The sequence below is a fragment of the Podarcis raffonei genome, chromosome 5 (assembly GCF_027172205.1).
Source record: "Podarcis raffonei isolate rPodRaf1 chromosome 5, rPodRaf1.pri, whole genome shotgun sequence".
Taxonomy (NCBI): domain Eukaryota; kingdom Metazoa; phylum Chordata; class Lepidosauria; order Squamata; family Lacertidae; genus Podarcis; species Podarcis raffonei.
This window is the reverse complement of record NC_070606.1, coordinates 60,504,724-60,528,013: the sequence shown is the minus strand read 5'-3', so window position 1 is coordinate 60,528,013 and position 23,290 is coordinate 60,504,724. Positions and strand designations below refer to the sequence as shown.

At 48.8% G+C, this 23,290-nt stretch overlaps 2 protein-coding genes across 4 annotated transcripts in view; one reads left to right on the top strand and one right to left on the bottom strand.

Moving 5' to 3' along the window:
• Nucleotides 1-5,325, top strand: part of DNMBP (dynamin binding protein) — a 49,509-nt gene extending 44,184 nt beyond the window's left edge. For all 3 annotated transcript variants that reach the window (XM_053389536.1, XM_053389537.1, XM_053389538.1), the window contains 7 exons: nt 43-147; nt 357-485; nt 971-1,303; nt 2,138-2,320; nt 2,486-2,684; nt 3,196-3,626; nt 4,176-5,325. In XM_053389536.1, coding sequence (XP_053245511.1) covers nt 43-147; nt 357-485; nt 971-1,303; nt 2,138-2,320; nt 2,486-2,684; nt 3,196-3,626; nt 4,176-4,361 — 1,566 coding nt within the window. In that variant the 3' untranslated portion in view covers nt 4,362-5,325. The remainder of the gene's footprint in view (nt 1-42; nt 148-356; nt 486-970; nt 1,304-2,137; nt 2,321-2,485; nt 2,685-3,195; nt 3,627-4,175) is intronic.
• A 1,107-nt stretch (nt 5,326-6,432) lies between these two features.
• Nucleotides 6,433-23,290, bottom strand: part of ABCC2 (ATP binding cassette subfamily C member 2) — a 34,985-nt gene continuing 18,127 nt past the window's right edge. The window contains exons 20-32 of the mRNA XM_053389535.1: nt 22,474-22,600; nt 21,453-21,576; nt 20,641-20,860; nt 19,875-20,029; nt 15,227-15,382; nt 12,467-12,666; nt 11,556-11,682; nt 10,645-10,746; nt 10,391-10,534; nt 9,884-10,042; nt 8,557-8,723; nt 8,225-8,419; nt 6,433-6,598 (exon numbers count right to left, since the gene is read on the bottom strand). Coding sequence (XP_053245510.1) covers nt 6,469-6,598; nt 8,225-8,419; nt 8,557-8,723; nt 9,884-10,042; nt 10,391-10,534; nt 10,645-10,746; nt 11,556-11,682; nt 12,467-12,666; nt 15,227-15,382; nt 19,875-20,029; nt 20,641-20,860; nt 21,453-21,576; nt 22,474-22,600 — 2,006 coding nt within the window. The 3' untranslated portion in view covers nt 6,433-6,468. The remainder of the gene's footprint in view (nt 6,599-8,224; nt 8,420-8,556; nt 8,724-9,883; nt 10,043-10,390; nt 10,535-10,644; nt 10,747-11,555; nt 11,683-12,466; nt 12,667-15,226; nt 15,383-19,874; nt 20,030-20,640; nt 20,861-21,452; nt 21,577-22,473; nt 22,601-23,290) is intronic.

The following is a 23,290-nucleotide window of genomic DNA, read 5'->3' as shown; positions in this document are numbered from 1 at the left end:
AAGCTCCACGGTACCTATCAAATCTCCTCCTCCCTGTTACAGCTCAAAGATGAGGCTTTTGAAGAGACCGAGAAGAACTTTCGAATGCAGGAGCGGCTGATTAAATCTTTCATCCGGGACCTTTCTCTCTACCTTCAGCATGTCCGGGTGAATAAACATATTTGTAGGGGATGGGACAGGACCTTGTGAAGAATTGGAGACTGAGAGGGTTGAGTGACTAGCAAACTTGAGGGTCCTGCCTTGGCTAGCTTTGGGCAGAAGTTTCTGTGTCACAATCTTGGCTCGGGTTGTGGCTGGACTTGCAGGGGTTGCAAACTGCTTTAGCCCTGCTGACGTCTGTGTCTCTCTGCCCTCAGGAGTCTGCCTGTGTTAAAGTGACAGCAGCACTGAGTATGTGGGACCTGTGCATGGAGAAAGGCAGTGCTGAGTTGGAACAGTTCCAGAAGGTCCACCGTCTCATCAGCGACCAGCTCTTCTCTGATTTCGTGAGTGAGGTCTTTGCTTCCTTCCTGGGTCAGGTGTTTCCTCCTACTTTCTGGGCACAGAATCAGTTGGCTGCAGAAACAGAAGGAAAAGAACTTTGGAAGAGGCTAGAAAAATATTTCAGTATGAGGGAAAGGCATAGCGGGAGGTGGGGAGGAGGAAGCCTTTCAGGCTGATGAAGCCACTGGTTGGTGGAGGAGAGCTTGTGGCAAGGAGCTGGGATAGAAGAGATATTGCAAAATGGGCTTTCTCCTGAAATACATATGGAGTGGTACTGGGCAGAACAGGTGCCCTTCTTCCTTTGTTGACACTACAAACAAATGTGTATTGTCTTCCTCCTCCCAAGGAATTTTCTGCAGCAAGATAGAAAAAAAATCCTTGCTTCCCCTAGTACAGCTTGTACTGAAACTATAACAAAATAATGATTTGCTACAGAAACGTGTGGGGGAAAGAGCATGCTATTTTGGTGTCCTTGTGCCCCTTGCAGAAGGAGCGCACAGAGCGGCTGGTGTTCTCCCCTCTGAATCAGCTGCTGAACATGTTTTCCGGGCCTCACAAACTCGTGCAGAAACGTTTCGACAAGCTCCTGGACTTCCACACATGCACAGAGCGGGCGGAAAGGCTGAAGGACAAGCGGACCTTGGAAGAACTGCAGTCGGCTCGCAACAATTACGAGGCCTTGAACATGCAGCTGCTGGATGAGTTGCCCAAATTCCAGTGCTGCGCCAAGGAGCTCTTCACCAGCTGCCTGCGCGGCTACGCGGAGGCCCACTGTGACTTTGTGCACCTGGCGTTGCAGGAACTGCAGCCTCTGCTTTCCGTAAGTGTGCAAGAGAGGCCAGGACCGTGCAGGCTGCCCATCCTGATTGGAGACTAGCGAGGGTCAGAAGGAAAGAACATATAGGGCTGCCTGATTTGCTGCCCCGTTGCATTTCCTCTATATTTTCAATGAATGCACTCTCAGGTTGGGGGCGGGGGAGAAGAAAAGGCACACACTAGGTCAGCACAGTGCTCTTTAAAAGTTGCCTTCTGTGCTGGGATTTCATATTGGCTGTTGCTTTCTCTTTCTAGTGCCTTTGGACCTTCTATCCTCAAATCCCCTCCGCTAGTCCGATGGTTGTGAGTGACCGTTGTGCCTTAAACAATCTCTGAATTCCCATGAGTTTATTCTTTGCCCCAGGCTGTAAATGCCACTGGGGGAAATGGCAACAGGAAGGCACTGTTGAGCAAAGGAAGCTGCCTTTTATACTGAGTCAGACCCATCGGTCCATCTAGCTCAGTATTATCTACGTTGACTGGCAGTGGCCCTCAAGGGTTTTAGGCTGGAGCCCTTCTCAGCGCTACTTGGAGATGTTAGGGATTGAACCTGTGACCCTTTGTATCCAAAGCATGTACTCTGCCCCTGAGCTATAGCCCTTCCCTTACAGGCCCTCTGAAATGGAAGGCTCCTTGGGATGAGGATCTTGACACAGGACATAACTCTTGATAGTGGGCTCTATTAGTAAGGAAAAGAAGGGACCAGGTCCTGGGTTTCTAGAGCTGTCTCTGGGTCTTCCCTTCCTGGAGCATGGCTTCATAGTGGCCTGTCTCTTGTGCCTAGCCGGGCTACCCGTTTCCACTGTTCTGACGGCCCTGCCACCCTCCTCTCTCCTAGCTGCTGCGGGTGGTTGGCAAAGAGGGCAATCTGGTTGCCATCTTCCAGGAAGAGCATAGCCGCGTCCTCCAGCAGCTGCAGGTCTTCACTTTCTTCCCCGAGAGCACCCCCGCTGCCAAAAAGCCCTTTGAGAGGAAAAGCCTGGAGCGCCAGTCAGCACGGAGGCAGCCGCTTCTGGGAATGGTGAGCAACTGTGGGGGCAACGATGGGCGGGGGACTCCTTATTCAACATGGGCACTGTCCTGTGGTGGGCGGCCTTGGCTTGAGGAACCAGGGCCAGGCATAGAGCACTGTGTGTCACTGCATCGCCTTCCCCATCACTGTTTGGTGCTGTCACTTCCCTCGCAGCCCAGCTACATGCTGCAGTCGGACGACCTCCGCGCCGCCTTGCTGTCTCGGTACCCCCCCGACAAGCTCTTCCAGGCTGAGCGCAATGTCAACGCCGCTCAAGAGTTGGACATTTCATTGCTGGAGGGTGACCTGGTGGGGGTGCTTAAGAAGAAGGACCCCATGGGCAGTCAGAACCGCTGGCTCATTGACAATGGAGGTGAGTGGAGGCCTCTCTCAGGCTCCAGGCAAACCGTGAGACATCTCCTGTCCGGAGGAGCTTGTTCTGTATCTATTCTTTAATTTGTGAGGGTTCCACACTCCCACCCAATCTGGCGCTAAGTGCACTTATCTTAATTTCTAAAGGAACCACCTGTTCTTTCCAGATATCAATCAAAGTTACTCTGGTAGAGCTTCAAATTCCTCTTTTAATGACAGCTGCTTATCATTCTCCCTAGTGGCCTCAGGAGCTATATTTACTGCTAAGCAGGCTGCTGAGTCCCTATAGGCCCCAATTCTTTTCCTTTCACATGACTTTAAAAATGCCACAAGTATTTTCCTTTTTATGCGCGCACAGCAGCAGTGCACATTCTCCACCTCCCCAGTTCAGTGTTGGTCCAGTGTCCACAATGATACAGAAATCTGGTGTTGGGAGACACCTGATGCAGCTGTTTCCCAGCGCACTGGCCATGCCCTGTCTGCGCTTCTGATTTCCGACCTTCCCTCTACAGTGACCAAGGGCTTTGTGTACAGCTCCTTCCTGAAGCCATACAACCCACGATGCAGCCACTCAAATGTTTCTGTGGGCAGCCATTCCTCGAGTGAATCCGAGCACAGCGGCTCCTCATCTCGTGGCAGCAGCACGCCAAGCAGCATAGTGAGCAACGCATCTGCGAACAGCCCTCAGAAACCTCCGCAGGACTCTGGCTTCCAAGGGGATTTAATGAGCTCCCTGCAGGCCCTTTCAGAGGTGGATGCTGCTGAACAACCTAAGACTGGTCCTGTAGACTCTGCTCAGCCACCCCGGGCCATTCCGGCATCCCGCCGATACAGTAACCCCGACCCACGCAATGGGCTTCCGGCCCGGCCCAAGGCCAGGGCGACACCTTCGCTGGAGAATGGCAACTTGAGGCCAAGGACCAGCGAGTCTAAGGGGAACCAGGTGAGTGCATATTTCTGTCTCTGTTAATGGACCATTTCTAATTCGACTGGCTAGCTGGCACAACCAAGGCTTCCTCTGAAATGAGCATACAGTGCTACTTCAGGTTAAGAATTTAATTTGTTCTGGAGGTCCGTTCTTAACCTGAAACTGTTCTTAACCTGAAGCACCACTTTAGCTAATGGGGCCTCCCGCTGCCATCGCGTGATTTCTGTTCTCATCCTGAAGCAAAGTTCTTAACCCGAGGTACTATTTCTGGGTTAGTGGAGTCTGTAACCTGAAGTGTATGTAACCCGAAATACCACTGTATTGGAAGCCCAGAGTGAGTTCTGTTCCATCTAATTCAATACAGCTAATTCTTGGGACTTTGTATATTCATACTCTATGGGCTAAGATATTTTCAATTTGACAACAAAATTCCCAAAGCACGTGCTTACATTGTAAAAAAAAGGAGGGGGGACAGCCTGGGACTTGTTCTGTGGGGCTTTGAATGGTGCAGCATGTTTCTTCCTACTTTTCCACTGACATCCTCCCTGTTCTTTCTACTTTGAGGTCTACTATGCTGTTTACACTTTTACGGGACGGAACTCAAATGAACTGAGCGTCACCGCCAATCAGAGACTAAGGATTCTGCAGTTCGAAGACATCACAGGGAACCAGGAGTGGTGGTTGGCAGAGGCACACGGGAAGCGGGGCTACGTGCCGTCCAGCTACATTCGGAAGACTGAGTACACGTGAAGCATGCTTGTCTGGAGTTGCCAGGAACTGCTGCCTTAATCGCTGTTGGAGCCAGGCTGAAGAGGGAGGCCTTGTGCTCTCCATCCGCTTCCCCTGTGGTTTCAATTGGATACATTTTGGGGGAGCCAAACCAGGTTTCCCGTGAAGTTGAATGAAGTGCTTCCAGGGGGTTCTGCTGTTTTACCCTAATGAGACTGAACCTCTCTGTGCCTGGTCCTGAGGGGCAGTGCCCCTCGCCTCAAGCATTGCCGTGTGGAGTTTATTCCCCCTTGAAGTAGGTGTTTAGTATCCTTTGACTAACAAGTTTCAGACTAGCGGCCGATTATGCAACTGTGAGGCATCTGGCAAATGGTAACCCAGGGGGCTCAGTGTGCCCTGTCAGATCAGTCTAAGGATCCATCTTACCTGCTTCCCAGTAACCATCCTCACGCTTCTAGGAGCCCACTAGCAGAGCCTGCAGGCAATGGCCCCTCATCTGCCCATTTGTCCCCCAGCAATTGGTATGCAAAAGTCTGCGCTGTCTCTGAACTTAGATGTTCCATTTAGCTATCATGGCATGAAACAGTTGCAAGACTGAAGATCCACTACAGTAGTGGATCTAATACAAAGACAGGTTGCAATTTTGTTTTCCTACAGACTGCAATGTTGTATGCAAGGGTGCTGGAGATTAGCTACTGAAAACGAGAGCGCTTCCTTTCTCTCAGTGTTACTTGGCATTGGCTGTTGCAAAGTGCATAAGGGCTCCTTCACGCAGCTTCAGATGGGGTCTGGTGGCACACCTTGAATGCCGCTCTGTGTGTGTGTGTGTGTGTGTGTATGTACATACTGCTAGGACCACCTTGCCCCAAGTCAAGAGTTTTTTTTTGGGGGGGGTATTCCTGCTCCAAGTTAAAAGAGCAGAGAATAACAGCTGCATTGTGCCTCCTGAGCTGCTGTTTTGTAAATAAAAACTTTTTCTGACATATCTTGAATGATTCATGCACAGTCCCCCCGTTTGCGTTACCCCTTCTCCTTGTGACAGCAAGCAGCTTGCCTCAACTCGAGCACACAAACACCAAGATTGTCAGGAACAATCAAATATTATGATGGTCCAGGGATGAATGGTAACGGTACTGGCAAAAATGGGAGATTGACCTATAAAAGTAAGAGCCACTTATGCCTAACTTTCCTTTGTGCCAAGGAAAAGCCTTCTGGAATATTGGGAAGGATGGGGACACCCAACAGCAAGAAAAGCAAATTTGTATTTTCATACTTTGCTTCTCCAGTGCCTGCTGCATCTTGGGGAAGTTTAGGGCCAGGAACATGCAAGAAACGTTTGCCCCGCTTCAGTAATTATTGTCCGTTTTATTGTATATTAAATACAGCGTAAGATGCCTCAGGAACTTTGGTCAGTAGACAGGATATGAAAACTTTTTTAAAAAACCCCAGTGCACCCCACATTTGAAACACCTTGTGACAGCAAATTTAAAAGAAGGGTACAGAGACTGGACTGTTTGGGACAAGATTCCCAAATAGTTATTAGTCAGCACCTTTCCAGCACTTCTCCGTGTACTAAGTGTTGTGAAGTTCTAATTTGTCACCTAAATCCTCTCTCCACCCCACCTCCAGATGAAGGTGTGAAACCCCATGCAAGGAGGAGGAAACAAAAGCTGCCGGTATCCCCAAAGAAACATGAATCTGGAAGGTGATGCATTTTGGGGGCAGGGGGGCAATAAACGGAACCAGTTGAGACTAAACACCACCGGCTTGTTTTTGCCTACTTCATAGCACGGAGAATTGTATGGGAACTTCTGCGCTGTGTCTTGAAACAAAGGAGGAGTGGTAGAGCTTCCATTGATCTTTTCTATCTTGGAGGGCGATAGTAAAAGTGCACCCCTTCTGCTGCAGAACCATGGTTGGCTTATAGGCAGTGCTTGAGTTCAGGGCCAAGAAAATATCAGGTAGCTGTCTGTGAAGATACAAGCTGGTTGAGTGCAGCATGCCCAGAAACTGTATGATGATACAATCTGTGCTTCAGGCATAATATCACTGCTGGTACAGACAGTGTTGGCACCCGGTAAAAGTCCAGGGATGCGTGAAGCTGGCCTTGGTCTTGCTGCCCTTGCCTCTACATGGCAGTGTTCTGGCTTCCTACAATTCCAGCATCCTTGGCCATTGCTGCAAAGATGCTTTGCTGTTTAAGCAGATGATCAGGGCTGTCAAACTCCACAATCCTTCCCGCCTGAAGCACCATCACCCTGGAGTGGAGAGAGAGACATTGGAGATTGAGCACAAGCACCCATATCTAGTTGCACACAGCTCCTAGCACCTTCCAGGTTAGCAGTCAGAAACTGAGTGGTGTCAATCTGTATGGCCCCCGCAGCAAAAGAAAAGTTGACACCAGAAACTCTAAAACTGACCCGCCATCTACATTCCTGAGGAAAAGACGTGGAAACTGCAACAGGGCGGCTCCAGAGGGAGTTTCCGGAATGGAAAAGGGAAAGTGGCCAGAGGGTGGAGGGAAGGATAAGAATCCCTTCAACTGATCTGGGTAAATAATTATTGGCACTGATGGTCAACCTGGCTTGTGTGGTGGGGTTGAACGTATTCCATCCCTTAACGATTCACCACTTCACTTTAAAAAATATGGGAGTCACTGAGCTAATAATGCATCCAATATTTTATACAGCAATTTCTGTGTCCAATTGCTCACCCTGAAAGGTCATCATCCTGTCACAGGAACTTTTGTTTTGCTGAGTTGAGTGGGAAGCACAGGCTCAACCATTGTCCCAAAAGGTTGGGCTGATGGAGCCATTGCAGCTCCAAAGGCTTCTCTGTTTTATTATATTCTCCTTTGGAAGTATTGGTTACTGTGAAGCAGATTTAATGAGGTCATCGCTTTCCTTCCAGATCTGCTTTGTAGCAACTTACAGCCCAGTCTTGGATGCCAAATGTTGTTAAAAGGTTTCTAGAAATCCATTGTTCTTCTTGTTGTTTATGTGCTTGCAGCTAAAAGCCAACCTGAGAAGGGATTTGCTTTCCCAGGAAAAAATTGACCTGCACAGCATTTACTGTGCTTTTCAAGCATTTGTTTAATGCAGGCTTAGGAAAACAACAGGCTTATTTTCTAAAGTTTTATTTCACTGTGCTGCATGCTGAGTTATTTCTCTTGTTTGACTATCAAAGAAAACCATTTGTATGCAGTAGGCCTCTAAATACAAGTTGCTGGAAACCACGGTTGGAGAGAGAGCTGTCAGGCTGAGATCATGCTTATGGGTTGTGGGCCAACAGGCACCTGGTCGGCCACTGTGAGAACAGGATGCTGGACTAGGTGGGCCTTTGGCCTCATCCAGCAGATTCTTCCTATCCTCACTAACCATTCTGAAAGCCTTTCACTGATGGACTTCAAATATTAGCTTTCTTCAGGATTGTGTGTCAACGTATGTAAGGATATTTAGTACAGGCCACAAACTATCTGGATTTAGATTTCCAAATGTGTTGTCAGTTCTAGGAGCATCCAGTGGAAGTTTTAGTGGGATGATTACTGAATGACAGTTTACTCCATGCAATTCCACTGTTGGTGTAGGTCAGTGTTTCCCAAACCTGGGTCTCCAGCTGTTTTCGGACTACAACTCCCATCATCCCTGCCCACTGGTCCTGGTAGCTAGGAATGATGGGAATTGTAGTCCAAAAACAACTAGAGACCCAAAAGTTTGGGAAACAAGTGCTGTAGGCGCTTCAACCATTGTGGGCCGAGGGAACCTTTGCTGCTTTTTTCGTGAGACCATGAAGCCCTGAACCATTACAGCTGTGTATGATGAGAGAACGCCACTCCAAATCACGCCAGATTTCACATAGCATGCCCACAACCCCACAAATTGTACCTGTGGCTGTCCATAATGGTGTGCAACCGATGGGCAATGGTGAGCACAGTGCAGTCTGCAAACTCGCTCCGGATTGTCTCTTGGATCAGGTAGTCAGTCTCCATATCCACAGCTGCCGTGGCCTCATCCAGAATCAGGATTTTGGATTTCCGGAGGAGGGCCCGTGCCAGACAGACAAGTTGCCTTTGCCCCACGCTGTGGAAACAAGATCAGCCCATCACTAGCTAAATGGATGCAGCTGCCTGCAAGGGGCTAGGGACCAGCTCTTCCAACAGTTTCCCAACTCTTAGGATGCGAGTACCGCACAGCAGCCCGTATTACCCTTCCTATACCTCAGGTTGTCTCCTGCTTCGCTCACTAGATGCGACAGTCCTTCAGGCAGGCTGTGTACATAAGACTTCAAGTGTGCCAGCTCCAGAGCATGCCAGACTTCTTCATCCGAGTGCTGGTCAAATGGGTCCAGGTTCATGCGCAAGCTCCCCGAGAAAAGAACAGGATCCTGTAGGTGCAGGCACGAGAGGCTTAAGGCAGGTACGACTGGAAGCAGCAGAATGGCTAGGCTGAACCAAAGTGGTGCTCTTCCTTTCAGCCACACCCAAGTGCTGAACAGGGAGCTACAGTATGGACAGGGTGAAGTAGGCAAGGTTCTTCACCATCCCATCTCTGGGATCCAAAAGCTACGGTTTAAGCCGGCATGGATGGTCTTCCACTAGGGATGATCTTGGTCTGCAGCCATATATGCTTTGGGGGTGTAGAACATTCACGATGGGCCCTGCAAATTACCCCCTTCTATTCATGCCCCCTTGTTCCACTGCGTTACAAAACAGGAGGTGGTATTTGCCATCTCATCAATATAGGAGTGGAGGACACAGGTCTAATAAGGCCTGCTAGACTGTTTTGTCCAAACCATGTGCACCTGATGTCATATATGACCTCAGCTGAGGGGCAAGTAAAGACGGACTGGGTCAAAAAGTGGTTTGCACTGCATGGCACTTTGAAGCCCTAATTATCACCTGCTTCTTAAAGGTAAAGGGACCCCTGAACATTAGGTCCAATCGTGACTGACTCTGGGGTTGCAGCGCTCATCTCGCTTTATTGGCCGAGGGAGCCGGCGTACAGCTTTCGGGTCATGTGGCCAGCATGACTAAGCTGCTTCTGGCGAACCAGAGCAGTGCATGGAAATGCCCTTTACCTTCCCGCTGGAGTGGTACCTATTTATCTACTTGCACTTTGACGTGCTTTCAAACTGCTAGGTTGGCAGGAGCAGGGACCGAGCAACAGGAGCTCACCCCGTCACGGGGATTTGAACCACCGACCTTCTGATCAGCAACTCCAAGGCTCTGTGGTTTAACCCACAGCGCCACCTGCGTCCCCATCTGCTGCTTAGGGGGCTGTAAAAGATTACTGAGGGTTTTAAAGCACCATGCACAGCATGTGGGCAAAAACTGGCCACCTGATGTTGTCCATGTGATCTTCTCCACCCGTCAGCCAGAGTGGGGAATAACAGCATGGGAAGCCCTCCACCACGGGAATCAGCAGCATCAATGCAATAAGGGAGGACACCCCACACAGAACTTGATAGCGGTATTCCACTCCCTCCCTCCAAGCATCCAAAGCCTGGCCTCAGCTCCTTCAAGCCAGGTTTACTGGGTGTCTCACCTGTGGGATGATGGTGATGTTCCGGCGCAGATCATGAAGTCCAAGCGTTGCTATGTCAAGCCCATCAATAAGGATTTTGCCTCCAGCTGCCTCCAGGATGCGAAAGAGGCAGTTGGTGAGCGAGGATTTCCCAGCCCCGGTTCGGCCCACGACACCAACCTGAAGCAAGAGCATCTCAAGGGTTAGATAAACCAAATCGCTTTTATTTCTCAGTTATCCTTTCCTGGTTCATTCATCCAACTAGACAAGATGTTGCATCTCTGCTCCGGTTCCTGTTGGACAGGTCTGTGTTGGTTCTGAACTTTGAGCTAAGAGAATTATTCTTGGAAGCTGAGCAACCTAGAGGTTTTCAGGTCCATGGGATGCAGGCTCAGCAAATAAAGGACAGTATCTGCTATGTTATAAATAAGAGCTTTCCCCCACATGTGGCTCCTTTTTTCTCCCAACGTGTGCTGCTTCCCTTCTCAGCAGCCTCAACCAGCTGTTTACCTCCCCCCAGTGCCTCACCTTCTCTCTGCTCTGGATCTCACACTTGATCCCATCGAGAACCAGCTCCAGCCCAGGCCGATACCGCACTTGATAGTCTATAAATCTTATCTCTCCATTGTTGGGCCAGCCAGAAGGTGGTCTCTGGGCTGTTACCCATGGTGCCTGCAGGAGAAAGAATGGGCATCACACAAAATATGTTTGAATCATTGGGACTTCTCCCACAGCACAGCAATCTTGCAAACCCCATCCCACATCACCACAGCTCCCCATACCTCATTTTCCACATGTGTGTATTCATGCACTCTCTCCACAGCCACAATGTTGGTCTCCAGCTCCGAAGTCATCCGCACCAGCCAGTTCAATGTTTGGGTGATCTGCATGGCAGTGGAACTATCATTAAAACCACCCTGGTCCTCCAGCCCTTCCCCTTCTCTGCCCCATAATTAAGAGAGCCCATTGCATCCCATTTGGCCACATCTACAGACACAAGGAAGAAAGGCACAGGAGCATGTCTTCTTATGAGAATCCCTTTTTAAAGGCAGAGTGGCCTTCTCTCACACTCCCATCATCATTACTACTATTTATTAATTAAATTGATATCCTGCCCTTCCTACTGAAGGAACCCAGGGCAGCAAACACACAAGTGATAATTAAAAACATCTAAAAACAAATTCCAATACAGATGCAGACTGGGAAAGGTCTCTATTGAAAGACTTAGTTGAAAGAGATAGGCAACAGAGATGGTGCCTGTCAAATATTTAACAGGAGAAAATTCCAAAGCGTAGTTGTCATAACAAGAAAGGCTGGGTTCCTATATTGTGTGGAATAGACCTGATAAGACGCCATCTGCAAGAGGCTCTCACCTGCGAAGTGCAGTGATCACTGATGGGGTACATAAAGGGTGAGATTCTATTTTAGGTATCCTGATCCCAATCTGTCTATACCAGCACCTTGAACTTAACCTGGCACCTAGCTTTGTAGTGAGTAGCTCTTGGGCTTCATGACAAGACTCCATCTCTAATCCACTTTATTTTCAACACCTGATGGTTTATGAAAACAGGTAAAAAATAAATTGCAAGAAAACCCCCAAATTAGGCACTAGATTCCTAGCTTGTGTATCAACACGCCTTACAAAGTCCCAGTATAGCCGTTATTCTGGCCGCTTGTGGCCTCAGTCACTTACATTGAGAGCTGAGGAGACAGAGAGTCCCACAATGCCACTGTCCAAAGTATCCTTAGCAAAGACTGCCAGTAGCGCTGCAAAGAAAACCACCAGGTTCCCCACAAATTCTAGGCGCACAGCCAGCCACCTGTAAGGAGGAACAAATGCGGAAGGGAAAGGTGAGTGCTCCATCAGTACCACAACCTGAAGCATCGCAAATCCAGCCACTGCCATTGAGTAGAAGAGGCGTTCCTGCTTTCACTTCAGAGCCAAATTTTAACAATTGGCTTCTGGCAGTGATGCCTAAGCACAGCTTCCTGATCTCCCAAATGCTCAGCCTGTACCAGCCCACTTAGAGTCATGTAAGAAAGGAAGGCATGTTACTTTGAAGTAACCTGGGTAAGCTGCACACGTAGAGAGGCTCCACCAGGCCAACAGAAAACTGTACACTACTTTGCTTTAGGCTTTGTAGTAACACCCAAACTAAAAAAGTACACCTGCTGGTGTTGTCTGAGGACTGGTGGCCCCTTTTTGAGGACTGGGGGCACCTTTTCAGCTTGGGGGCTACATTCCCCTCTGGGCAAAGTTGCAAGGGCCACGTGCTAGTGGTGCGCAGGGGCAGAGGCAAAGGTGGCCAGAACTATGGGTGTAAAATTTACCTTTGTACGGCAGGCTAGTATCTACACACACTCCTACACCCCAACACCCATCCTCCATCCAGAGAACCAAAGGCACGGCCAGAGTTCAAGGACACATTCCAGCCTGGCAAAAACCATTCAGGGTCTGAAATGGAGCGAGGGAGGCGTGTGGCCTGGGGAGAGGTCTTAGGCACAGAAAGAGAGTCCCAAAGGGCTGGATTTGGCCCCACAGCCTGAAGTTCCCAACTCCCTGATTTAGAGAATAGGCCAAAACCTTCCACATCACAGCCTCACCTGTTGGAAACGATCCAAGAGTACACAGACTTCTGGTTGATGTCCACAAGCTCCTCGTTGTGTTTCAGGAAGCGTTCCTGGTGCCCGTAGGCCCGGATAACAGAGAGGCCCGACACTGTTTCGCTGAAGTGGGAATAGATGGGAGACCGAGTGACTGAGTCCAAACGCCGCAGCTGGCGGGAGGTGGCCACATAGAACCGCTAGAAGGAGAGAGATGCACTAGTGATAGCCACAAGGAAAGCAGAGACCTCCCAGCCTTACCATTATCCCTCACTCCTAAAACCATTGCTTGCAGCAGACCCTCCAAGTGTCCCTATTTTCCAGGGTCAGTCCCGTATTTACAGAAACCATCCCATTCTGATTTGATTCCAGAATGTCCCACTTTTCCCGAGTGCTTTCAAGAATGTACAACTTGCTGCTTAAATGGAATACTCAAGATGAGACAGTCAAATCAGCCATGATAAAATGGGCACAAGATATTGGATACAACATTATGTTTGAGGACTGGGAAAGGTTATGGACCACCGGTATGAAATTTACGGCATGTAGTGCCTTAAAGGAAAATATTATGAAAATGATGTACAGGTGGTACATGACCCCAGTCAAACTTGCAAAGATATACCATTTGTCTGATAATAAATGTTGGAAATGTAAGGAGGCTGAAGGAACTTTTTACCACCTCTGGTGGACATGCCCGAGGGTGAAGGCCTTCTGGGAAATGATTTATAACGAGTTGAAAAAGGTATTTAAGTATACCTTTCAGAAGAAACCAGAGGCCTTCCTCTTGGGCATTGTGGGCCAGAGGATACCTAAGAAAGACAGAACCTTCTTTCTATATGCAACGACTGCAGCAAGAATTCTCATAGCTAAATACTGGAAGGCACAGGAGCTACCCACACTGGAAGAATGGCACACACAACTGATGGACTATATGCAACTAGCCGAAATGACTGGCAGAATCCGAGACCTGGGAGAAGAGGCTGCGGAAGAGGATTGGAAAAAATTTAAGGACTATTTACAAAAACATTATAAGATATATGAATGTTAAAAATTTGCTAAGGTTTGAGGTAAATATGCTTCAGTATTGAAATTCGGAGTTGATAGAAACAAAGTTAATGATTGAGAAAAGTTTTAATTTCAGAGTGAATAATTAGATGAAAATACAAAAACACAGGAAACAAGGTATTAATTTGCTGTTTATATTTATTATAAAGAATGCAGGGATGGAGGAGATGGGGAAGTCCAGTGGATGATGAAAAAAAAAAAAAAAAGACTTCGAAAAATGAATTTTTTCTTGTTTAATTTCTTTTTCTTTCTGTAAAACCGCTTTTGTTGTGTTATTGATGATGGATTTAGATTCTGGAAAAAAGCAATAAAAAAATTTATAAAAAAAAAAACAGAATGTCCCACTTTTCCGTAGGACGTCCCTATTTTCAGAGAAATGTTGGAGGGTATGGTATGCAACCCATCCCTGAGCCAAGGAGATAAAGTAACTATATAACCTTTAGAAGACATCTGAAGGTAGCCCTGTATAGGGAAGTTTTTTTACTGTTTATTTTTTTTACTGTTTTTTAAAATGTTGGAAGCAACATATGGGCAATCTAGTCAGATGGGCAGGGTATATATAAAATAATTAAAAAAATTATTATTACTATTACTATTGAATAGGATGTCCCTATTTCCATTGGATAAATGTTGGCAGGTATGTTGCAGCTGTTAGTTCATATTTTGCCAATGGGAGAATAGGACTATGCCATTCTACAGTTTCAGAGGTGTTTGGTGAGTCTGCCTTCTGAGAGGAAATGCTAAATCAATTCTGGGGCTCAAGTTTTGCTTTATTATACCCAAGCATCAGTTTTCCAGTGGTATTAGCCATAATTCTGTTGTTCACTAGTAAGCCCATGCCAGGAGAGCTTTAGAAAGGTTTGATGGAGTCACTGTTTCTGGTGTGCTTTAAGAACATGGATTTCGGAGGGCTGGCATCTGCAGTGACTTACAGCGCCTGTTTGTAAGCACATTAAATGCAAAGAAGCCTGTTTGGGAAATGAAACCTATCTGATGGTATTACATTGGCAGTTTTACACCATTCAAAAATAATTAATACAGGGAGGAAGTCAACTGATGGAAATTGTTCCATCAGTGAAAGTATTTTGGCTTGCCAGACAAAATGTCCCCCTCTCCTCCTCTGTGTGCTATTCTGGGGGTTCTCCTGATCCCAACAAAGCCAGTTTTGGGCAGAGGAGAGAGGCAAAAGTCCCATTGCACTAGTGGAAGTCCTTGCATAGGGTTCTACTAGTGGGACTCATTAGTTGAATCCTGCCCACAGTTGGGTATTTTAGAAGGAAGAGGTATGCAGCTCCTATGAAACAAGAAGCAGTTTAAAGAAAACAGTTTGCACTGCTGCAAGCTGAAAGGTGTGGTCTATTCTGCACTTGGTCTTGTGGTCTTTCTCTTCTTTCAGCTGGCAAGAGCATAGCTCCTTCCAGTCACTGACATTCTGGATAGCAATATAGTTCTGCTCTAATGTTGAGGATTTTGATCCTCTGCACAGAACTAAGGGTTTGACCAAGTCTGTCTCAGAGGAGACCCACTGAAATTAATGAACCCAAGTTAGTAATGTCCATTAACTTCAGTGGTAATGAACAGCAAAGCAGGTAGGTATTGGAGCTGAAGCCCCAGGGCTCAAGCAACAGTTCTGAATGGATGCAACTTGGCAATAAAAGGAATGTCCGCTTCCAAAGAGGCTGGGCCCCAACTCACCTGAAGAAAGTAGTATATGATACCCAGAGGCAGCATGACAATTGCAAAATAAGGTGTGGCCAGACAGATTATAAACAGAGTGCTGAAAATCCCCAACAAGCAGTTAATCCAGGAGCGGAATGACATGGGAATGCTCTCATCCACAGTGAAAATGTCCTGCAGGGGGCAGAGAGGAGGGAGTTGACAAAAGAAATGAGAGTTGGTAGCATCATGCTGTACAACCTAGATTCATGAGTGGCCAGATATGAACGAGAGTGGTTCAAAACTGAGCTGGAAACAAAGGTTTCACTTTTAGGTCTATCACTCTCACTTACATTTATTTCTGCCATTATTATTATTATTATTATTATTATTATTATTATTATTATTTCTTCACACAATCACTTTATGCAATGCTCACACACAGTTTTTATGTTTTAATAGTCTTTTATGATCTGTATTACCGTATTTTTCGCACGATTGGACGCACCGGACCATAGGACGCACGTAGTTTTCAGGGGGGGAAATCAAGGAAAAAATATGATTCCCCCCCCCCCAGCTCTGGGAGCAGTGGACAGGCTGCACGCAGCCTGTGCGCTACTCCAAGACCTTCTCCCTGCTTTTGCGGGAGGTGGCAGAATTCCCCCACCTCCCGCAAAAGCCCACAGGAGCCCCGCGTGACTCCTGCGGGCTTTTCGACCAGGAGGGAGAAGGGACTAAAATGGCCCGTCAGTCGCTTCTCCCTCCTTGGGGAAAAGCCCCCAAGAACCGCTCGCTCTTTAAAGGCTGTGCGGCTCCTGCGGGCTTTTCTAGGAGGTGGGGGAATTCCTAGAAAAGCCAGCAAAGCCGTGCAGCCCCTTTAAAGAGCGCACGGCTTTTGCCTGCTTTTGCGGGAGGTGGGGGAATTCCCCCATCTCCCGCAAAAGCCCGCAGGAGGGAGAAGGGACTGACTCGGCCAGTCAGTCCCTTCTCCCTCCTTGGGGAAAAGCCCCCAAGAGCCGCTCGCTCTTTAAAGGGTGCGCGGCTCCTGCGGGCTTTTCTAGGAGGTGGGGGAATTCCCCCACCTCCTAGAAAAGCCAGCAGAAGCCACGGAGCCCCTTTAAAGAGCGCCTGGCTTTTGCCTGCTTTTGCGGGAGGTGGGGGAATTCCCCCATCTCCCCCAAAAGCCCACAGGAGGGTTGGAGAGTAGCGGGAAGGCGTCGCACGCCTTCCCGCTGCCCCCCAATCTCTGGGGCTGGCGATGGGGGAAGCGCTGCTTTCCCCACCGCCAGCCTCCAACCCGGGTTGGAGAGTAGCGGGAAGGCGTCGCTGCCTTCCCGCTGCCCCCCAATCTCTGGGGCTGGCGATGGGGGAAGCGCTGCTTTCCCCACCGCCAGCCTCAAACCCGGGTTGGAGAGTAGCGGGAAGGCATCGCTGCCTTCCCGCTGCCCCCCAATCTCTGGGGCTGGCGATGGGGGAAGCGCTGCTTTCCCCACCGCCAGCCTCAAACCCGGGTTGGAGAGTAGCGGGAAGGCATCGCTGCCTTCCCGCTGCCCCCCAATCTCTGGGGCTGGCGATGGGGGAAGCGCTGCTTTCCCCACCGCCAGCCTCCAACCCGGGTTGGAGAGTAGCGGGAAGGCATCGCTGCCTTCCCGCTGCCCCCCAATCTCTGGGGCTGGCGATGGGGGAAGCGCTGCTTTCCCCACCGCCAGCCTCAAACCCGGGTTGGAGAGTAGCGGGAAGGCATCGCTGCCTTCCCGCTGCCCCCCAATCTCTGGGGCTGGCGATGGGGGAAGCGCTGCTTTCCCCACCGCCAGCCTCCAACCCGGGTTGGAGAGTAGCGGGAAGGCATCGCTGCCTTCCCGCTGCCCCCCAATCTCTGGGGCTGGCGATGGGGGAAGCGCTGCTTTCCCCACCGCCAGCCTCCAACCCGGGTTGGAGAGTAGCGGGAAGGCATCGCTGCCTTCCCGCTGCCCCCCAATCTCTGGGGCTGGCGATGGGGGAAGCGCTGCTTTCCCCACCGCCAGCCTCAAACCCGGGTTGGAGAGTAGCGGGAAGGCGTCGCACGCCTTCCCGCTGCCCCCCAATCTCTGGGGCTGGCGATGGGGGAAGCGCTGCTTTCCCCACCGCCAGCCTCCAACCCGGGTTGGAGAGTAGCGGGAAGGCGTCGCACGCCTTCCTGCTGCCCCCCATCCTCTGGGGCTGGCGATGGGGGAAGCGCTGCTTTCCCCACCGCCAGCCTCAAACCCGGGTTGGAGAGTAGCGGGAAGGCATCGCTGCCTTCCCGCTGCCCCCCAATCTCTGGGGCTGGCGATGGGGGAAGCGCTGCTTTCCCCACCGCCAGCCTCCAACCCGGGTTGGAGAGTAGCGGGAAGGCATCGCTGCCTTCCCGCTGCCCCCCAATCTCTGGGGCTGGCGATGGGGGAAGCGCTGCTTTCCCCACCGCCAGCCTCCAACCCGGGTTGGAGAGTAGCGGGAAGGCATCGCTGCCTTCCCGCTGCCCCCCAATCTCTAGGGCTGGCGATGGGGGAATCGCTGCTTTCCCCACCGCCAGCCTCAAACCCGGGTTGGAGAGTAGCGGGAAGGCGTCGCACGCCTTCCCGCTGCCCCCCAATCTCTGGGGCTGGCGATGGGGGAAGCGCTGCTTTCCCCACCGCCAGCCTCAAACCCGGGTTGGAGAGTAGCGGGAAGGCGTCGCACGCCTTCCTGCTGCCCCCCATCCTCTGGGGCTGGCGATGGGGGAAGCGCTGCTTTCCCCACCGCCAGCCTCGAAGCCGGGTTGGAGAGTAGCGGGAAGGCGTTGCGCGCCTTCCTGCTGCCCCCCATCCTCTGGGGCTGGCGATGGGGGAAGCGTTGCTTTCCCCACCGCCAGCCTCAAAGAGCAGACTCTCCTGGCTTCAGCGGAAGCAACGCAAAGCCTCCGGAGCGCAGGCTTCGGAGGCTTTGCCTTGCTATCGCTGAAGCCAGGGAGCCTGCATTCGCTCCATAGGACGCACACACATTTCCCCTTCATTTTTGGAGGGGAAAAAGTGCGTCCTATAGAGCGAAAAATACGGTATATTTTATATGTTTCACTTCTATAAACTGCTTGGGTGTTCCCTGAATGTAGAGTGCTTTACAAATTCTGAGATGGGGGGGGGCATGAAATGCCAAAGTTCTTCTAACTTCATTCAACCAGTGCCCTTTTCTACTATTATGAACTTACTCAGGTTTTCTCATTTGAATTCTCTCTCCTTAACTTTAAACATTTTTCTCATTATTCTCCCTAACCTACAAACTGGTTTTGTTGTTTGAAAGTTCCATTGGTACAACCATAGACACGCACCACACCTTTTCTTTGCATTATGAGCTTTCTACACCCATTTCATACATCTCAATGTATAAGATAATGGAGACCTCTGTGTGCACCGTTAGACACTCAGGGCTGATCAGTTCTCTGCTCAAGGGAGGACTGGTGGTAGGAAACTCCCCAAGTGGAGCAAGGCACACAGGAATGGAGGTGGTGGAGGATGTAAATTGCAGCTGGATTGGGTCTAAATTCTTCTAAGAAATTATGCTTTTTTTCTTTTCCTTTTTTAGTTTTTTAGTTTTACTTTTCAAATTTATACATTTCATTAGTTCTCCAATCAATTTAACATTTCAAAATTTGACTTCTTTCCCCTCTTTCTGCGGTTCCTTAAATTTATTTTTTAATATATTCTGAATATCCAAATTCATTTAACTTGCTCATTTAATCATCTACTGTAAGTATATACTCTTATAAAACTGCAGGTTATTACAATAATCCTGCTAATGTTTTTATCTGTTTACAATTTATCTGTAAAGATTCAATATTATGCTTTTAAAGTATTTTTGTTATTTATATCAGTATAAATAGTTCTTTACATACGTAAGTCTCCAGAAAGGTTCTTGCACAGAACTTTACAATCTAAATTGATAATGGAAAAATCTACAGGGGCTAGCAGGGGGGAGAGAGATTATTTTCCCATTATCTTGGTCCCACTGATTAAAAAGAAACTTTTTTTAAAAAAAACACCCAATTTACTTAAAGCTGGCAGACATGTGTCATGGCTGGTGATGGGAAACAGACCAAAGTTACACAAATTATAGCCCAGGGAAACCTAACCATGAAAGGCACCCATCTTTTCTCTGCCTGTTAACTTCTCCATGTTTACATGATTTCAGCTTGAATCCCCCAACCCCAAACTTTTTGGTTAGCTTAAACCAGGACTGCAATGCTTAGGGTGCAATGCTGCTATAACAAGGGCAACTGGCAAAAGTGTCTGGAAACTACTTCTGCTGCTGCACCTTGAAGGTATGGTCCAAACCAAGGGTGGTGCCACTCTGGTGCCCTCCATATGTTGCTGGACTCCAGCTCCCATCATCCCTCACCATTGACTGTGTTGCCTGGGGCTGATGGGAGCTGAGAGTCCAGCAACACCTCCAAACGGTTATACATCTGCAGTGAGTTCATGTGCAGTTGTGCAAGGAAGGCTGGAAGCTAAGCCTGCTAGGATCCCACAAGAATCTCAAAGCAGCTCTTCATGCATCATCAGCATAGGTGCCCCCATTCCCAACACACTCTCAGCAAGTTATAGCTTGAGGCACTTGCCAATTCCTCCTGGCCCAGTTAAAAACTTCGGAAACTACTTTTGAGTCTCTGCAAGCCTCGCGGAGCGTGAGCTCATACCTTGGCAAACCTGTTCACGATGCGGCCTGTTGGCGTTGTGTCAAAGAAGCTCATGGGCACACGCAGGATGTTGGACAGCAGCCGCTCGTGTAGGACCCGGGAGGCCCGGACAGCACCGTGGGCAGCAAGAAGGGCTGAAGTCAGCAGGAATAGAGCTAGAACAAAGACATCCATTGGTAAGGACCTGGTGCATAGGGAGATACTGGCATCAACAGCCTTAGGCCATATGGTACTAGAGGGCAAGGATAGGAACCTGTGGCCCTCCAGGTGCTTTTCCTGACAACAACTTCCATCATTCTAGATCATTGGTTATGTTGGATAGGGCTGGTGGGACATGACATTCTGTTCCATGACATCTGGAAGACCACAGGTTGTCCATCTCTGATCTAGAATTATGGTGCAGTTCCATCCGCCTTGGTGTTGTGCCCTGATGATATCACCTCTATAGACCTCTAGTGGTGCCCTCTGCAAAATGCCACCCTGGATAGCTGCCCATGTGTTCCCAGTAATGAGTCTATTGCTTTCAGCTGTGGGTCCGAATTTCGCAGGTCTTTGGACCTTGAAAACTGCTACCAGCTCAAGAACAGAGCTTCCTGCACTCAAGTGCAAGCCGTGTCAGATGTTTTGCTTCTGAAAAACGTTCAAAAACCGGAGCACTTCTGGGTTTTTGGCGTTTGGGAGCCCATTTGTTTGTCAACTAACAGGGCACAGGGCAGTTCCTGGCCACTCTACATTTCTCGAGTGGTTCTGTTTTTCAGAGACTTACACTGGCCAGCACCCAATGCCCCATAGATTCCAATACGCAGGTCACGTTGAGAAGCTGGGTAGGTCTGGTTCGCGTACTTTGCAGCATCATTTGTCCACTCACTAAGCCACAGGTTGGAGCCAATCGTGGCTACAGCTTGCCCTATGTAGGCAAGCAAGACCATTGTTGACAGGCACCAGCCAACAGCACGGAGGTATTGCAGATACATGCTGAACTTCACCTACAAGGCAGAGGGTTGTTATCAGACACAGTGTGCAGTAGTGCGTGATCATTGCACGCACTCTGAAATAGCAGCCCTTGAAAACCTCTTACATTCCAGCATATGCTATGGCATATGACTCAGTTAACCAGAAAATAAGCAGGAACAGTCCAGTAGTCAGTATATAAGGACAGAAAGACTGAACTGTTCCTTGGAGGGGCAGGGCGCAATAATGGACACTGCAAAGGCTCTTAAAATTGAGCAGCAGGTTAACAGGAAAGAAAGAATTTAACAAAACCCAAAATAGAGGGCATTATTGTATTCTCATTTTTTATTTTTCTGTTTGAACCGCCCAGGAATCTTCAGATGAAGGGTAGTGTACAAATTAATTAATTGATTGATTAATTAATTAATTAAAACAGCATTACTACACCTTTTCCTTTGGGGTAATGGAATGAGGAGTCCTTCAACTAACCTCCTGCAAGGAGGTCATTCTCTGTTACCCATCTAGCTCTGGGACAGGGTCTCCACAGGCCTCCTCCCTTCCATCTCTTTGAGACCCTCAGTTGTCCTAATTATGAGGCAGGAGAACATTTTGACCCCTCCCTCTCACCTTGCCGGTTTCCATGGCCTCCTTGTCAATCAGCCTCTGTCCTTTTATCTCAGTCACTGGCTTCTTCTCCTTCAACTTCATTCGCTGTGACATCGTGAGTGACTTGTGACTGCTGTTACTAAGGCTAACACAGGAGAACAATGATGAGGGACAGAGATTCTATCGTCCTTCCCCGCATGCTCTGGGCACTGTGCTGCCCTGCCTGCCATTTTGTTTTTCTAAAGTATTTATACCTTGCCTTTTAGCCAAAAAGGGTCTCAGAACAGTTTACAAAAATCAGTTCTAAGATGATTCCTGCCCTCAGGGTGACAATCTAAAAATACATGACACATGAAACCTGTTGTCTGGTGACTGGTGCTGCAACCCTTTATTAATCTAAGAGCACATTAGAATGACCCAACATCCCAGTTCATCGTTTTGCCCTGTATCACCCAATTTGGTTTTTCTCAGGTCATCAGAGGTGGCTGAGATCAACAAGGATTCTGGAATGAAGCTGAAAATCTGAATGTGCCCAATGAGAAAAACATCACAGAACTTTGGAATCAAGGCAGCTGCAGGGTGAAACTCAGCAAAGTATCAGCTATGCCAAGTCCAGAGAACCTGTGCCCACCCACCCCAGATGTTGTTACAGTATACCTCCTGAATTCTTGAGCTACACAGAGACATAACTGTTCTGATCCCAGGCCCTGCAAGCCCTAGGAGGATGTTGATTGGGCAAGTGTGTGAAAGATGAGGTGACTGGATGTGGTGGTGCTGAGCGAGTTTTTTAGCCATGTGAGGAAAGATGCTAGGATCATAGACGGGACTCTAGGAAGGAATCAACACTTGCCTAGGACTTCTGGTTTTGAGGGGGCCCCTTTGGTCCCCACCTACCCCAACCCTAAGGCCTTGCTCAATAACCTTAAATACATTCCAAATGGAAGAAAGGAAAGGGAGATATTAGAAAGACAGGGAGAAAGATGGGGAGAATAGGAAGGCAAATTAGCAAATAAAGTGGCTGTGAGTTCATAGGAGGCCTAACCTGCGGATGAAGTCCTTTTGGTGGACACTGGCCTCACTCTTCTGGGACATGGTCACCACATCAGTTGGTACCTCCTCAGCTCCAGGTTCAGTGTCCCCATCCAGTTCTAGGTCCTCTTCCATCCCCACTAAAAAAAAAGTCAAGACGAAGTCAAGATGAAACTCAGGAAGGAGGCAAGTTCAGGAAAAATGAAGTCTGAAGGTCACTAAATCAGGTCATTATCTTAGGTGGATCCTGCCCCACCTGCCCCACAAGAGTTGTCTCGTTGCTGTTCAAAATGGAGTTTTGATACATGGACGTTACAAATCATATTTATGGCACCACCTTACTGTGACTCACTCCAGCACAAGATGCATACTGGACGGTCACTTTGATCAGTGTCCCTCAACTCTGTATACAAGGCATGAGGAACCTCTGGGCCACAGGCCAATCTTAGCCTGCCAGTGGTACCACCTTGGACCTCAAGGCCATCTTCTCAAAACCATGTCAATTAGCTGGCATTGCTCTGATGGGCGGCTGCAGGTGAAGTGCATGCAGCCAACAGCAACAGAACCAGTTCCCCACAGGAAAGTTGGCATGTGCAACCAATGCAACAGGATTTAGGAGAGTTAAATCCTGCTCCATGTGTCAGGATTCAGTTCAACTCCCTTCCTAATCAGGAAAGGGTTTACACTGAAACCCCTGTTAGAGGGGGGAAACCTTAGTTGTGGTAGACGTTCCAATGCAAACCGCCTCCCTGATTACGCTAATAAATCAAATACGTTTTCTTCTGTTTCAGCAGCACCTTGCTTTTTTGTGAAGTCAGGCGACAGGTGAG